The following is a 13,721-nucleotide window of genomic DNA, read 5'->3' on the forward strand; positions in this document are numbered from 1 at the left end:
TGTGCCCACCTTTGTCTCCCTGCAGGTGTCCCATCAGGTCCCCGCAATGTCATCTCCATCGTCAATGAGACATCCATCATTCTGGAGTGGCACCCTCCGAGGGAGACTGGTGGGCGAGATGACGTCACCTACAACATCATCTGCAAAAAGTGCCGCGCAGACCGCAGGAGCTGTTCCCGCTGCGATGACAATGTGGAGTTTGTGCCCAGACAGCTGGGCCTGACCGAGTGCCGAGTCTCCATCAGCAGCCTGTGGGCCCACACCCCCTACACCTTTGACATCCAGGCCATCAATGGGGTCTCCAGCAAGAGTCCCTTCCCCCCACAGCACGTCTCTGTCAACATCACCACAAACCAAGCCGGTAAGTCTGGAGTCTCTGTGATCCTTCTCTGTGAGGCTGGATTTTCACTCAGCTCTGGGTAGGGACATGGCTGCAGCCACCTCCATTCTGCCAGTCTGCCTCCAGACCTCATCCCAGGGGTGAAAGCATCAAGTGGTAGGCATTTGAAGCAATGGAGGAGGGTTTTCATGTTTGGAATTCGAGCGTGCGCAGGAGACTAGGGGATTTTCTTCCGTCCAGCATCAAAGCAGAGATGTGTATCCAAGCTAGAAAGAGCCGAGCGCTCTGCACCTAGCCAGGACTCACTCACTAAATGCTGTTGGAGAGATGAATAGGGAATGGGCAGACAGATGGACAGAGGTGTGGGCTAATAGATGGATGCACTGATAGACAGATGCACAGGAGGGTAGACAGACAAAAGAATGGGGTGAGTGCGTGGAAGAATTGCAAGACCTTGAGAACAGAACCCCAATGATGCTTTAATGGAAAACCTAATGAAAGCCATTTCCCACAAATCACATGATAAAAGCAATATTGCCTTCATAAGTTGTTTTCCGATTAAACTGTTATTCAAGACTGAATCCCCCTTTATAGCTTGCTCACATGAATGCTACAATGTTATAGAGACCTCAGATAGGTGGCAATAGATCACTCCCAATGGCGGGCACATCTCTGTGCCACGCGCAACACAGAGCACATTTTCTTCTCTTTATTTCTTTATCTCTTACTCTTCTGATCTTTTCTCTTTATTGCTTTTCACACCTCTTACAACTACAATCATTTCTTTTTATATCCATTGAGCCAGTCCATTCATGCACTCACTCATTTATTTACTCATTCATTATTAAGAGGCAGTCATTTAGCATCTACTCTATGCCACGCTGTGGATTAGATACTGTGACAGACGCAGTGATACTTGGAAACGCTTGTTCCTCCGATGAAACTCATGAACTGGAGAATTTGCAGGACTCAAACTATAGAGCCTCAAGACGGTGTATCCTAAGCATTGTAGGCTGTGCCCCCGCGGTGAATACCAAGGGAGATAGAAAAGAACAGTCTCTCCCCTGTGTGACCGTGCAACCTGCAGAGGCGAATGAACACCACATCTGCAGGCAATGGGGGTCATAGGCAGTAGACCATGATCTTATTTGGAATTATAGATTTTTCTCAATCACCGAATTCTAGAAGGACAGCTTGTTAGTGGAATAGCAGGAGACTGACATCTCTCTGTGCTCTCTCTCCCTCTGAGCATGTCCTCTTTCCCACTCCATCTTCTTCTCTCCTCGCCTCTCCATCCTCAGCCTTGTTCTGCGTGTTTAATACCAGGCATCTTTGATGCCAGATGATTCTTAGGTTTAAGCTGTCAGAACTGAAAAGAAAAAAAAGGTGTTGTAGGAGTTCATAGCTGTCCAGATGGCTGCGTTGTTGTTGTTGTTGTGCGTGTGTGTGTGTGTGTTCATGGGGTGTGTTTGTATGTATGCGCATGGTCACGTGTTTACATGCATACGTGTATAGTGAGAAAATAAGAGTAGAAGTGTAGAAGGCTCCAGCTGGTGACCATATCCTCGGTGCCATGGAGACAAAGGTTGTGTGGGTCCATCTTACCCGATGAATAGGGAGTGGTAATTTCTGCATTATGTTGAGTGTGTAGTATAAGCTGCCTTTGTTAGGAGTATTTCCCTTGGAGAGTTTAAGGCAGAAAACTGGCTGAAATATTTTAGTGTCCCAGCTTCTGGGAATAACAATCCTGCCAGGCTGTCATGTAATGCTGGGCTTGGCCGTCTTTTCTCTCTCTCTCTCTAAGCATGTGCGAATAAACCTGCCACTTACATCAGTTTGCTTTTATTTCATCCCTTCCCTTCTCCCTTCCCTTATCCTGCTATTCCCGAACCTGCCCATCTGCTTGTTTTGCCATCTGCACCTTCCCAGGCTGCAGGGGAGCTGAGGGACCATGGCTCCTGCAGGGGCCCTTGCATTACCAAAACTGAAAATATTTGTTTTTATCCTCAGCCACTTGCTCCTGTGCAGACACACGTCTCATACCCTTTGTTCTCCTTCTCACAAGCCCTTTTTATTCTCAGTCTTCCCTGATTTTGTAGTCTCCATCTCCATTTTGATCTTCCAATGTATGATTCCTTGTTGGTGATGCTGGAATTTTGACCTCAGAAAGTTGACAATCAGTGAGAGAAAGATGCAACTGCTTCTTGGTGGTATGTGGTGCTCTAAGGCAAATATCACAAAGACCAGTGGTTCCATAAATTCATGGTCTGTGAGCTTTGGAGGAACCTGGTGATGTCACACTGGTTTGGTAAAGACATATGAATACAAGTTGTCTTCATCCAGCACTTACTATTGTTTTCAGGCAGAAAACATTAGAATAAACATTTGAGCCTATATCTCTGCAAGAACTGTTTAGTAACATGAGCAGAAGCTACACGTTTTACCAAAGATGGATGGGAGACTAAATGGCAGGCATCATGAAAACTGAAGGTCTCAGATCCACTGAGAAAGAAGCCATGGCATGTCTCATCTCTTCCCAGCACACCCTGAGCTCATGCACTCTGGGTGGGGCCTAGGGTTAGCTTCCCTCCTTGGCCTCGTGGTAGCGTACAACCCCTGTCAGTGCCTGTGGTCACCACCATCCCAGTGTGTGGGTCATGAGTAAGTAGATGACAGGTAAAGAATCTGACCAGGAGAGTCCCAGAATCAACCATTAAGTCAACCAGTAAGTGTACTGGAATTTTTGGGTGGGTGGGTCGTGACTGAGTTATAATTACTGTCCTTGACTCCTCCACATGTGTGTCACTCTTGAGTTCACAAAGAATTTTGGAATAGGTGGATTCATTTGATCCTCTTAATTACTGAATAATGAAATTATTTTTCCTGTTTTTCAGATTAGGAAGCAGAGGCATAAAGGGATTTGGAGACTCTGCGATGATGATGGGGTGCTCAGAGAATCTGGGAATTAAAGTAGGGTTAGTAGGATATCATCTCTTTTGTTTCTGCCTTCCCAAGGCCTGTCCCAAAAATGGACAGTCCCTCTGTTCACTTTAGTGTTCCCCATTTTAGAGTCTCCAACGACTGGCTTTTCTGGACTCCAAGAGTCATGATCTAGGAAAAAAAAAAATTTGGAGAGGCTGTGATCATCTTCTGGATCACTGGATTCACTGTGCAATAGCTCTTCATGCAGAGGTCAACTCAATCTGGAGGTCACCAAAGGGTCTGTAGAGTTCTGATACTTGGTCTCCATCTTCCATCACAACCCCAGTCACATACACAGTGGCGGCATTCAAGTACTTTTCATTTGCTTAGGAGCATGAGAATTGGATCCTCCTCACCCAGGCTGTCGGTAGCGGTGGATAACTGCCATTTTTAAGCACCACCAGCATGCCTACCCCCTCCAAGTTCTTTACAGAGATGCGATGGGTCAGATAAAGAAACCGGAGGCAGAGTGCTTCTGGAATTTGCTCAGCATCTTACAGCCAGAAAATGATGTTTCTGGGTTTCAAACTCAGGTTTGTGGCCATTTTATCCTCAGACTGATAAAAAAAAATCACATTATGGCGGCACATGTAAGTTATAAGCTCTCTCTAAGCTATTGCCACATAGCTGGGACACTTTAGCTGTCAAAAAATATGTCTATCATCTTTGGTCAGGGTTGGTCATGAATTATGCAAGCTTGGATTTACGTGAGGTCTTCAGGGATGCAGCCTCACACTGAATACAGCTGCCAGGATTTTAAAATAGACCAGATCAGGTGGAACTCTCTCTGTTCCAGTGGCCAAGAGATCTGCAGAGACATTGTTACCACCGCTGACTCCCACAGTCACTCTCCGACACTTGGCTCTAGATTCAGACTGATGGCTAGATCATCCAGCTGTCAGAGAGAATTAAGTGAATGACAAACTTTACCTCTCTCTTTTGCCAACTAGACTCTGAGTATCAGAGTTGGGGAAAGGGATCTCAGAGGAGATCTTTGGGGGAAAGACAAATCAGATCAGTGAGTGATTTGGGACCACCTTAGCCAGAGTGAACAAACTCCACGGCTTGTGGGGGCCAGGCAGTATTGGAAAGGGGGCAAAGCAGGGCCAATATTAAGGCAATAGCAATCAGTGGGGACTGCAGGGAACTGAAGGACACAGATGCTATCACTATCCGGCTCCCACAAGTGTTGCCTGGCCCAGCGCTGCCTGATTTTTATAAGCTGAAAATCCAGATTTAAAATGTTGACAACTGATTAGAAAATTTTAGAGCACTTGAGAGCCAAACAAATCCAATTCTGGATTTGGCCTGTTGGCTGTGGTTTGCAACCTCTGATTCTGAGGGCTAATCTGATTTACCCGACCCATCATGATGAGTGGGCTGTCAATGCAGTCTCATTCCACCCTGGGGCCATCATCTTCCTTACCTCTTGGGCTCATGGCAGCAGAGGTGCAGTGCAGGGACTCTGGGATTTGGTTCCCCCTCTCTGCTCCCCTCGTGATTCACGCAAGTTCATTTATCTGCCAAGATCCCTCAGTTCTTGCCTGTAAAATGAGAATCATGATGCCTGCCTGCTAGTTCTGTGGTGACAAGCAAATAAGATAGCGGATGGAAAAATCACTCTATGGGCTGGGAGATTAGCATCCTTTCTGAGAATATGTCCTAAGCCAGAGAGCCACGTGCTGGATTTTTCTCCCTAGACTGTTTCCTTCCAGAGCTTCTCAGTCTCTTTGTTTGGGACTGATGTTATCTGCATCAGATATATAATAGATCTCTGCTTGCTCTGTGCTGAGAGAAGTGGGTACCAGAGAAGATGATAGTCAAGTCTGCATTAGGATGAGCTAATGATGAGGTTAGGACCAGAGCCCAGAAACTAAGTACCTGGCACAGGATGCTCCTGCCACTCAGAGGAGCCCTTCTGTCCACCTTGTGTTCAGAGAAGTAACACTTTTCCCCCTGACTCTCAGGATTCCATCAGCTCAATTTATATCTGACATTCACATTAGGGACAGTTCATGTGTGGCCTGCTATGCCAAATGCATGTGAAATACTATTTTCCGTGCCCACAACACACACACACAATCCAGTACTTCATATTGTTTTTGAAAAACAATACTGCTTTTATTAATAGTCACAAACCCCTCTAGTTTGTCCATTTCAAGGCATTTTTGAAGTTCTTAGAGAATTAAAGTCACTCAACTACACTCCTTTTCCCACAAAATAATTACCTAGACCATCAATTCCTCCGAATTCATCACCTAATTTACATTATTCCTTGGTTAAATATAGTATTTGCATGCATAAAGAATAATCTTTGAATATGAAAAGGAATTTATGATATTGCAATATATTGAGCTCTTTGGAGGAAAGATATTATGTAAATCTCAAAATTAAATATTAAAACAATATTACACGCTGCCTGTAAAAATGTAGAGTGTTAAGATCCCATATGCTGAAACCAGTTCATTTTTAAAGGCTGGTCTCATTGGAAATTAGCAGGCAAAATTTGCTCCAGAGCAGAGAAGAGATTGAGTCAGAACTTTAAAAAGACTAGAGCGACTTTCAACTTTCGTTGAAATGAATCAAGAAAAAAAGTTTGGAGAAGTAAATAAAATTTTTACCATTCTTAATTCAATTTCATAGTTCATTTCATTGCTTTTTTTTAAATTCTAGAAAGGCTGTTTTTGTTGTTTTGTTAAGTCCTAGCTTTGAGTCCTGGCCCATTTGCAGAATGGCATGATGTCTGGGGAGCTGAGGAGGTCAGCAGATGACACTGCTCATGACCAGGCTTGTGCCCTCGCAGACCCATCCTCTGGGCAGCCTTGGGGTTCCCAACTAGATGCTGGGCTCTGTAGAGAAGCAGACTTGCTCACCTGCCCCAGTTTCATGAGAGAGGTGCTACACAGCGCTAGGCGCAGAGCCTTGAAAAATATTTGCCAGGTGGCTTCGGTCCCCACAGACAGGCATTGTTACATTATATAAGTGTTTGGTGGGGTTCTGATAATCTGAATGTGTCCTGGTGATCCCCAGAGGGTATCTTAAGCTCCATCCCAGATCAGCCAGGTGACCAGTTATCTGCCTCTGTGGTTCCTACAAGGAAAATGTCAGGAATGATGCTTAATATGATGCTATAAGCCCTGATCCCCACAGAGGAACACAGAGAGATCCCACCACTCTCAAAGAGGGTTGGTTGGTCTGTTTAAAGACTCTGAGTTTGGAAATGCATCCATTTGCTCAACACAATCTTTTTGACAGCTTTCCAAGTGCTGCCTCAAGGGTACCTGCTTCTCAGGGGCTCTCATTCATAACAAATATTTATTGAGATGACTTGTATGTTACGCATGGCTCCATATACCAGGAACATAGCGGCAAACAAAGCAGACCCAAATATGTCCCTTGGTGGAGCTCCCATTATAGTCCATGGCACCCACTAAGACTGGGATCAGAAGCCCAAGCCAGTCACAGAGTGAATGGGGTCTCGGCTCGGATGTGACTCAAGGGGTCCCAGATAGTCAGCTTGGCTCTTAGGACCATACTATTCCAGAAGTTAGAAGTAACCACATGCAGTTGCTAGAGAGCCTTTCAGTCCTGGGTGGCTGCTTCTCTGACCCCTCCTTAACTTGTTGGAAGTCCACATGGGGTTGTTATAACCCTCAGTTGCAGAGGAGACACTGGTTGGATGAGGAAATGGTAGTCATTTGCCTGGGACCTTGGCAAGGAGAGTGGGAGGGAATGGGGCTCCTGTTGATCTTACCCCTCCACACTCCTGTGGCAAGTCAACTCCATGATCAGACCAGGCCTTCCAGAAGAGATTGCCCTGAACCCATCTTATTGGTTACTGCACCCCAGCATCTAGCTAGATGCCTGAAACATAGAAAGCCCTCAATAAATGTTCATTGAATGAGCTAATGAATTATTAACTAGTTGCACAAATGCATGCTCTTTCTGAAATTAATCCCGGCATCAGCAAATGGTATCTTTTCTGTACTCTGTGGTTTTTCCCTTCATTGGGCATCTTTTGTTGCGGGGTTCTGTTGTAATTAAACTCCTACACTCTCCCAAGTACTGGTGAGGCTTGGGGCTTCCTGAGTGCACTGTCTCCCCAAAATATGGCTTCATGGAAACCACTCTGCTCTGACCTGGCCTGAGCCCCACAGAAGGGAACCCAGCTGCTTGAGCCAGCAGAGTCAGGGTTAGTTGGTATGGCATTCCAGTGCTGCTTTCTGTCTACCTGCATGCCAGCTCCAGGCCTATCATTTACCCAGCACCATCCATGTTAAACAGGCAGGAGCACCGGGGGTTTTTGAATGCAGCAATTAACAAAACAGTAATCAAGCTAAGTGTTTAATTTCAGAAAATTAACATCTTCTCTGAGCGGATGTGAAAGATGGGGGAAAAGGTACATTAAAACATTCCGGGTAAATAAAGGCCATGCTGGACCACAAATATTTTCCAGCACAAGGGAGACTCTGTCAATTCCCCAGGCCTTGGGATCAGTTTTCTTCCAAGAGCCAAACTGCAGGATGGTGGCTATAGAATTGAGCCTTAGAATTTTAGCATGTCTTTTCTTTTCTTCCTTTTTAAATTTTTTTTTGGGGGGGGAGGACTAGGAATAGAGTAAATGCATTCTCCATTCAGAAGCATTTAGGAGAGGAAGACCCCAATTGTGTCCCCTGTGAGCATATCTGTCTATGGAAATTCCCAACATGGTGCTATCCTTCTCCAAATTGCACCAGTTATAAGTGTAACACAATGCATTTTGGATGAGTGTGTAGGTCATATTTCCCCTGATAGATATCCCCAGGGAAAGGACCAAGTCCCGCTCTTCACAATGACCCCTAGACCTCAGCACTGTGTCCTCTGCCTCCATGTCCTGGCTGGCATTACATCATGCCCAAGGCCTGGAGCTGCCTCATAAACCAATTAGCTGGCATCTGCTTGCATGTGGGGAGGAAGCCTATAAGGGGTGGGCAGGCACAGGGCCAGGTGGAGATGAGGACAACAGGTTCCACCTTGTGTCTATTCCCTCAACTGATGGCCTGGATGGGAGTGAGTGCCTGGGACAGAGGATGGGGAAGGCAAGGAAAGTGGCTCTGTCCAAGGGACACTGTGAGGTCTGAGGCTCAGACAGGAAGCCGTGAGGCTCTGGGACAAGGTTCCATTGCAAAGCAGGGGAGCAGAGCTGTCAGGGTCGCGTTAAGCCTGGCATTGCCTGAGGAAGCCAAGGAAACTATGCACTCACGGAGCTGCAGGAACCCAGGGAGGAGACTGACTGACAATCTGCCTTAATGAACAGCTTTCCTGAGGGGTCTTGCAGGCAGCTGACATGGAGAACAAAGAAAGCAAAGCAGGAGAACCAGAGAAAGGTTTGCAGCTCCCAAGGAGACAACCCAGGGGCTCCCAGAAGTCTTCAGGGACAGCACCCAGAGAAGATGGGTTCAGCTCTGCACAGAGCAATATGGCGGGGATTTTGAGTACCCACTGAAAGGATTATTTATGCACTTGGATATTCAGGCTTCTGTTTTTCTCCTTGAAGAGAGATGAGGTTGCTTGCTGTGTGAAGGGGGTGGGATGGGGTTCAAGGTTCGAGGAGCATGGGACAAGTTTGACATCACCATTCCACAGCGGAGATAGAATCAACCAGAGGAATCCAGTCTTTCCAGGAATGGTGGAGAGCTCACTTGAGATTGATGATCACAGGATTTCAGAGCACGGCTTTCTCAGTAGTACGTGGTTCCTGGCAATTAGGCTCTACAGGAAACGGATCATAGATCTGTCTTTGGTGGACTTTGGATAATTGTATGGTGTGAAAAGATAGTGGCCCTCCACGCTGAGGGTATGGGGGGGGGCACTGTGAATTACATTAGGAAGGATAGGGATGAGAAGGGGCTGGTGCACTGGGAGGAATAGAGACCCACAGGGCTAGGTGGGGCCAACAGAAGGACCAACTCTGTGGCGATGGTGGGGAGTGGTGTGTCCCTGCACCACAGCCAGGTGGGGGCTCTGAGGAGGAGGAGCTGTGGCACATGAGGCCATAAGACTTTGACCTCCAGGCCTGGGGGAGGATGGTCATAGTGACTGCAAGTACAGTGACATGGGTGTCCAGGTGGTTGTAGTGGGTGCCCCAGCTGCAGGGGAAGACATTAGGGGGTCACCAGGGCATGCATCCACTGTGGGGTGTGTCTTGCTCTATCCTGTGGCTTCCCCAGTGGGCCACTTTCCCTGATCAAATATCAGACTCACCAAAGCTGCCAGAGCTATTGTCCCAAACCAAAAAAGGCTGAGAGGCCTGCAGGAGGCGGGTGAGCAGCAGGCCGAGGGTGACACATGGATCCTGAAGATCTTGTCCTCAGCTGCCCTCATAGCACCCCAGGACACCTGCTCAGGACAGGCACCTCTTGACACGCAGCCCCCAATGCACATGCCCCTCAATGGCCTCCCACAGCCCCCGAGGTCACAGAGTTCAGGTTTGCTGTCATTTCCACACTAAATTCCCATTTCCTGAGACACCTTCTGGTTCCCATAATAATGAAGAAGAGCTTCAGGAACACTCCAGGCTAGGGGGACCCAGGAGACAGAGGTGGGCAGCAGGATCACTGACCTCCTGCCTTCTTCTGACACAGTGTTCTGCATAATTTCCCCTCGAGTGGGAGAGGTTGGTGAGGACGCTGGCTGATTTCCCTGAAGGCAAAGGGATCCTTAAGATTGTGCCTGTGTCCCTCTCTCCCCATCCAGGGCATCCTCCAGGGCTCTGGAATGGCTGAGTGCAGTAGGAGGGGAGAGAGGACCCCTATTGGTCTTGGAAAGGAGGCTGGGCTATTTCTGGCCCTGCATTAACCTGCTGGGGACTTAGGGAAGTCCTTTACCCGCTCTTGCCTTCAGCACCCTAATCTGTAAATTGTAAGAGTTGACAGAAAACTGAATGACCTCAAATGTCTTCTCAAAGCTTAACATTTCTGACCTCTAGATTTCTAGATGAACAGTTCCCACCCAAGCAGGCATCCGACTCAGGAGAAGAGCTAATTAAACACAGATGTCTGGAGCCACCCCAGGTTCTGATTCAGTAAGACTGGGTGGGACTCAAGATTCGGCATCTCTTACCAATTCCCAAGTGATGCTGATCTGGAAACACATTTTCAGAACTAGCAGAGAGTCAAGTGGATCTTGAGGAGGAACTCCCCACCCATCCACCCACACATACACATTGGAGATAATATCAGAAATGATGGACCCCTCCTCCTCCCCCCCCCCGCCACCTGCGACACACATAGACACACCCACTAAAGCCTAAGTGGGTGGGTTAATGAAGGAAGAATATGTGGCTCCCAGCCTGGGTGGGGAGCTGAGACCCCAGTCTGAAGCCCTCACTTTCTCTCCCACTCACATCCCTTTGAGCCCCACCCCGTAACTCAGACGATATTCTTCTTTTGTAGAATAGCGTAGGATTGCAGCTGCACACCCAAAGAAGTCTCCTGTCCCCAGGTGCCTCCAAGGTAGGGGAGGGAGATGAAAGGAAGTGTCTGGGCCATCTCATGGCGCTGCACAGAGCAAAAGCAAACACGAAGTCAAAGTCCACAATGAAGGAAAACAAGGAGAAAAATAATTAATTCTGCTTTTGTATTCATACCCAGTCTCCAAACTAATTGCTTATTTGTTTAATCTACTTTGACCAGAAGTGTTACTGCACCAAAAATATTTAATGAGTCAGGCTTCCTAATGTAAAAATCCAAGCATATTTGTGCAATGAAATGCATTTTCATCGACAGAGGGAAAAGCTGTTATCTGAGCAGGACCTTCGCCGTAGAGCCTTCTCCTAGAATAGAAATGTCAGAGGAAACACAACTCATCTGTGTGCGTATTGTACTTCTTTGTCATGGGCCTAAAGTCTTTAGCTGACATTTGGATACGAATTTTATTTTTTTCCTATGGTTATGTTTAACATGAGAGAAAATGTTGGCCAGTCACTCCCATTCCCTCACCCTCAATTCCACCACTCACACTTCTAGGAATCCACATAATTTAATCTCAGGCCTCAAAGGGACTCCTAAAGACTTCTAGAAGTTTTGGAATGTGTCTTCAAAACCCTACAGGGTCTCTGGAGATGTGAAGTGGATTGGCTTCTGGGTGCCAAGCTTCACCTCTGATTCTTCCAGAGCATCTCTGAATTGTTCTGTTCACACTTTATACTTTATCCTTTGGAGAAAGGATTCCATGGCTTAAAACTTAAAACAGACAACAACAACAACAACAAAAAAGAAAGTTTAGAAAAACACTGATGTTAGAGTAACAATTCAACCAAAACATCTCTTTGAGGTGGGATGGACCCAATTCCCAGGGGGTCCTCACCTACATATTGGAGTTTCCTGTCTTCACTTCCTTGGAGCCCCCATAGTCAGAAATACTCCATATTCCTGCTGAATCACAGTCTGACTTCTCCCTCCCACCCCTTCCTCCTGTGCAGCCCCATATCTATGTTTAATAGACCTAAGCCATTTTCTGACCCCTTTTCCTCCTGAGATCTTTAGAGAAGAGACCAGCAATTCCAGTAAGAGCAACGTTGTTAAACATTTAATCTATGCTGCTAACAAGTGGGAAGAATGTTAAAACTGGGTTTCCTGCCCTCCCTCAAGACTTTACTCCAGTGATGGAGATCAGGCATGAGCACCTGGAAAGTTAAATCCCAGTGTACTGTGTCCTAAGCTGTGTGAGCATTTGTACTTCTCTGTCATCTCAATGACAAATGATAATACTCAATGAGAATTACAAGTCATAAGAACTTTGAGTTGGGAGGTGAGAAGGGCCTGGCAAGGCTCGGCCAAGGGCAGGATTCCGATCCACCTGTGGCTTTGAAGGCCAGTGGGATTGTAAAGACAGGTAGACAGAGGGGGGTGGTTCTGTGGACAGACATTGCAAAAGCTGAGCTCTCTTGGAACACGGTGAGTAGAGCAGTTAGACAAAAGCAGCACGTTCCTGAGCCTGCCACATAGTCTGTGCCTGCCACATTTTTAAATACCAAAGAGAGAGTTGGAACTTTTTCCAATGGGGATCCATTGAAGGTGTTTGAGCATCAGAGTAATGTGGGTAAAATCTATAGGTTTAGGAAGACTAACATGGCTACAGTGTAGTTTGAAGTGAAGAAGTCCAGGGGTAGACAAGAGAGCTGGGATAGTAAGGTGAGATTTAAGGAGATCCAGGTGACAAGATCTTTGGGTGGGCCATGACATGTCTCTTCCCCTGAGTCACCAGATCTCCTTATCCTTAAGGATGAGGCACCCACCACTTACTTTCCAGATGACTTCTCAAACAAACCAGGTCATCTTGAGATGTCACAGGGAATACCAGCCTCTTGTGGAGCACGTGCCCATCACTCCAGCCTCCAGAGGGTCTAGCTCTTTCTTGGCCTCCCTGTCTCCAAGCCTGTTCTTACCCATCATTCCACACCCTGTCTTGGAGTGGAGATGATGAGTATTTATTTATATTTATTTATCCCCTCTAAGGTATTTATTAAATAATTACTCACGCCTGTCGCTGGATTGTGTTTTTACAGCACCTTGGGGAACTGTGCCCAGGGGTTGATTTGCATATTCGAACAGTGGTGGACCCAGAAGGAGAGAGTTTGGAGCCATTGCTGAGTGGCTGCCTGACAGGTGGGAAGGAGCAATAGACCACACAGGGGCCTATGAAAAATTCATAACATAAGGATTAATATTCCTGTTTTGTAGTTGAAGAATTGGAGATCCAAAGAAATTAAGGTTTTGGGTGAACCTTAGCCCAAGGTCCCACAGTGAGCAGCAGGTGGCAGAGTCGGAATAGGAACACAGCATCCGTGGGACTCTGAACATAACCCTTCTTCACTTTTGCTAATGCCAACTGCGCCAAGCTGGGGTCCTAGGCTCCTCACCACTCCTTGCCTCACCTGTTCTCCTCAGAACTCTAGTCCATGGTATAGATTGCATGTGGTAAGTCCAGGAAAGATTGGGCTAGGAAATGCTATTCTAGATAGAAGAGCAGGAGTTGGCATTTCCCCTATGGTCTAGCAATCCCAATCCTAGGTATATCCCCAAGTGAAGAGCAAAACATAATGTCCACACAGAAACTTCTAGATGAATACTCACAGAAGCATTCTTCTTAATATCCAAGATATGGAAACAACCCAAATGGGCTTTTATCCTGGAAAATGCAAATGTCCATGGTGGGTAAAAGTAGTTACTAGCCCTCAGATATACATGGCTCAGGCTGTGGCTTTGCTGTCATTCTGTAGGGTCATTATGAAGACCCCCTATATGAAATGGCCAGGAAAGTGGCCCCACCCTGCCCCACCATGAATTATGCTTCTATCTCCTTGGAAATTCTGAATATGCAAGGCCCTCAGACTAGAGAGACGATGACCTTCCAGGAG

General features: G+C 46.7%; 1 protein-coding gene across 1 annotated transcript in view; it reads left to right on the forward strand.

Moving 5' to 3' along the window:
- Ephb1 (EPH receptor B1) overlaps positions 1 to 13,721 on the forward strand; it is a 420,387-nt gene that overhangs the window by 310,416 nt on the left and 96,250 nt on the right. The window contains exon 5 of the mRNA XM_040269826.2: positions 26 to 361. Coding sequence (XP_040125760.1) covers positions 26 to 361 — 336 coding nt within the window. The remainder of the gene's footprint in view (positions 1 to 25; positions 362 to 13,721) is intronic.

Source organism: Ictidomys tridecemlineatus, chromosome 3 (assembly GCF_052094955.1).
Source record: "Ictidomys tridecemlineatus isolate mIctTri1 chromosome 3, mIctTri1.hap1, whole genome shotgun sequence".
Classification (NCBI taxonomy): domain Eukaryota; kingdom Metazoa; phylum Chordata; class Mammalia; order Rodentia; family Sciuridae; genus Ictidomys; species Ictidomys tridecemlineatus.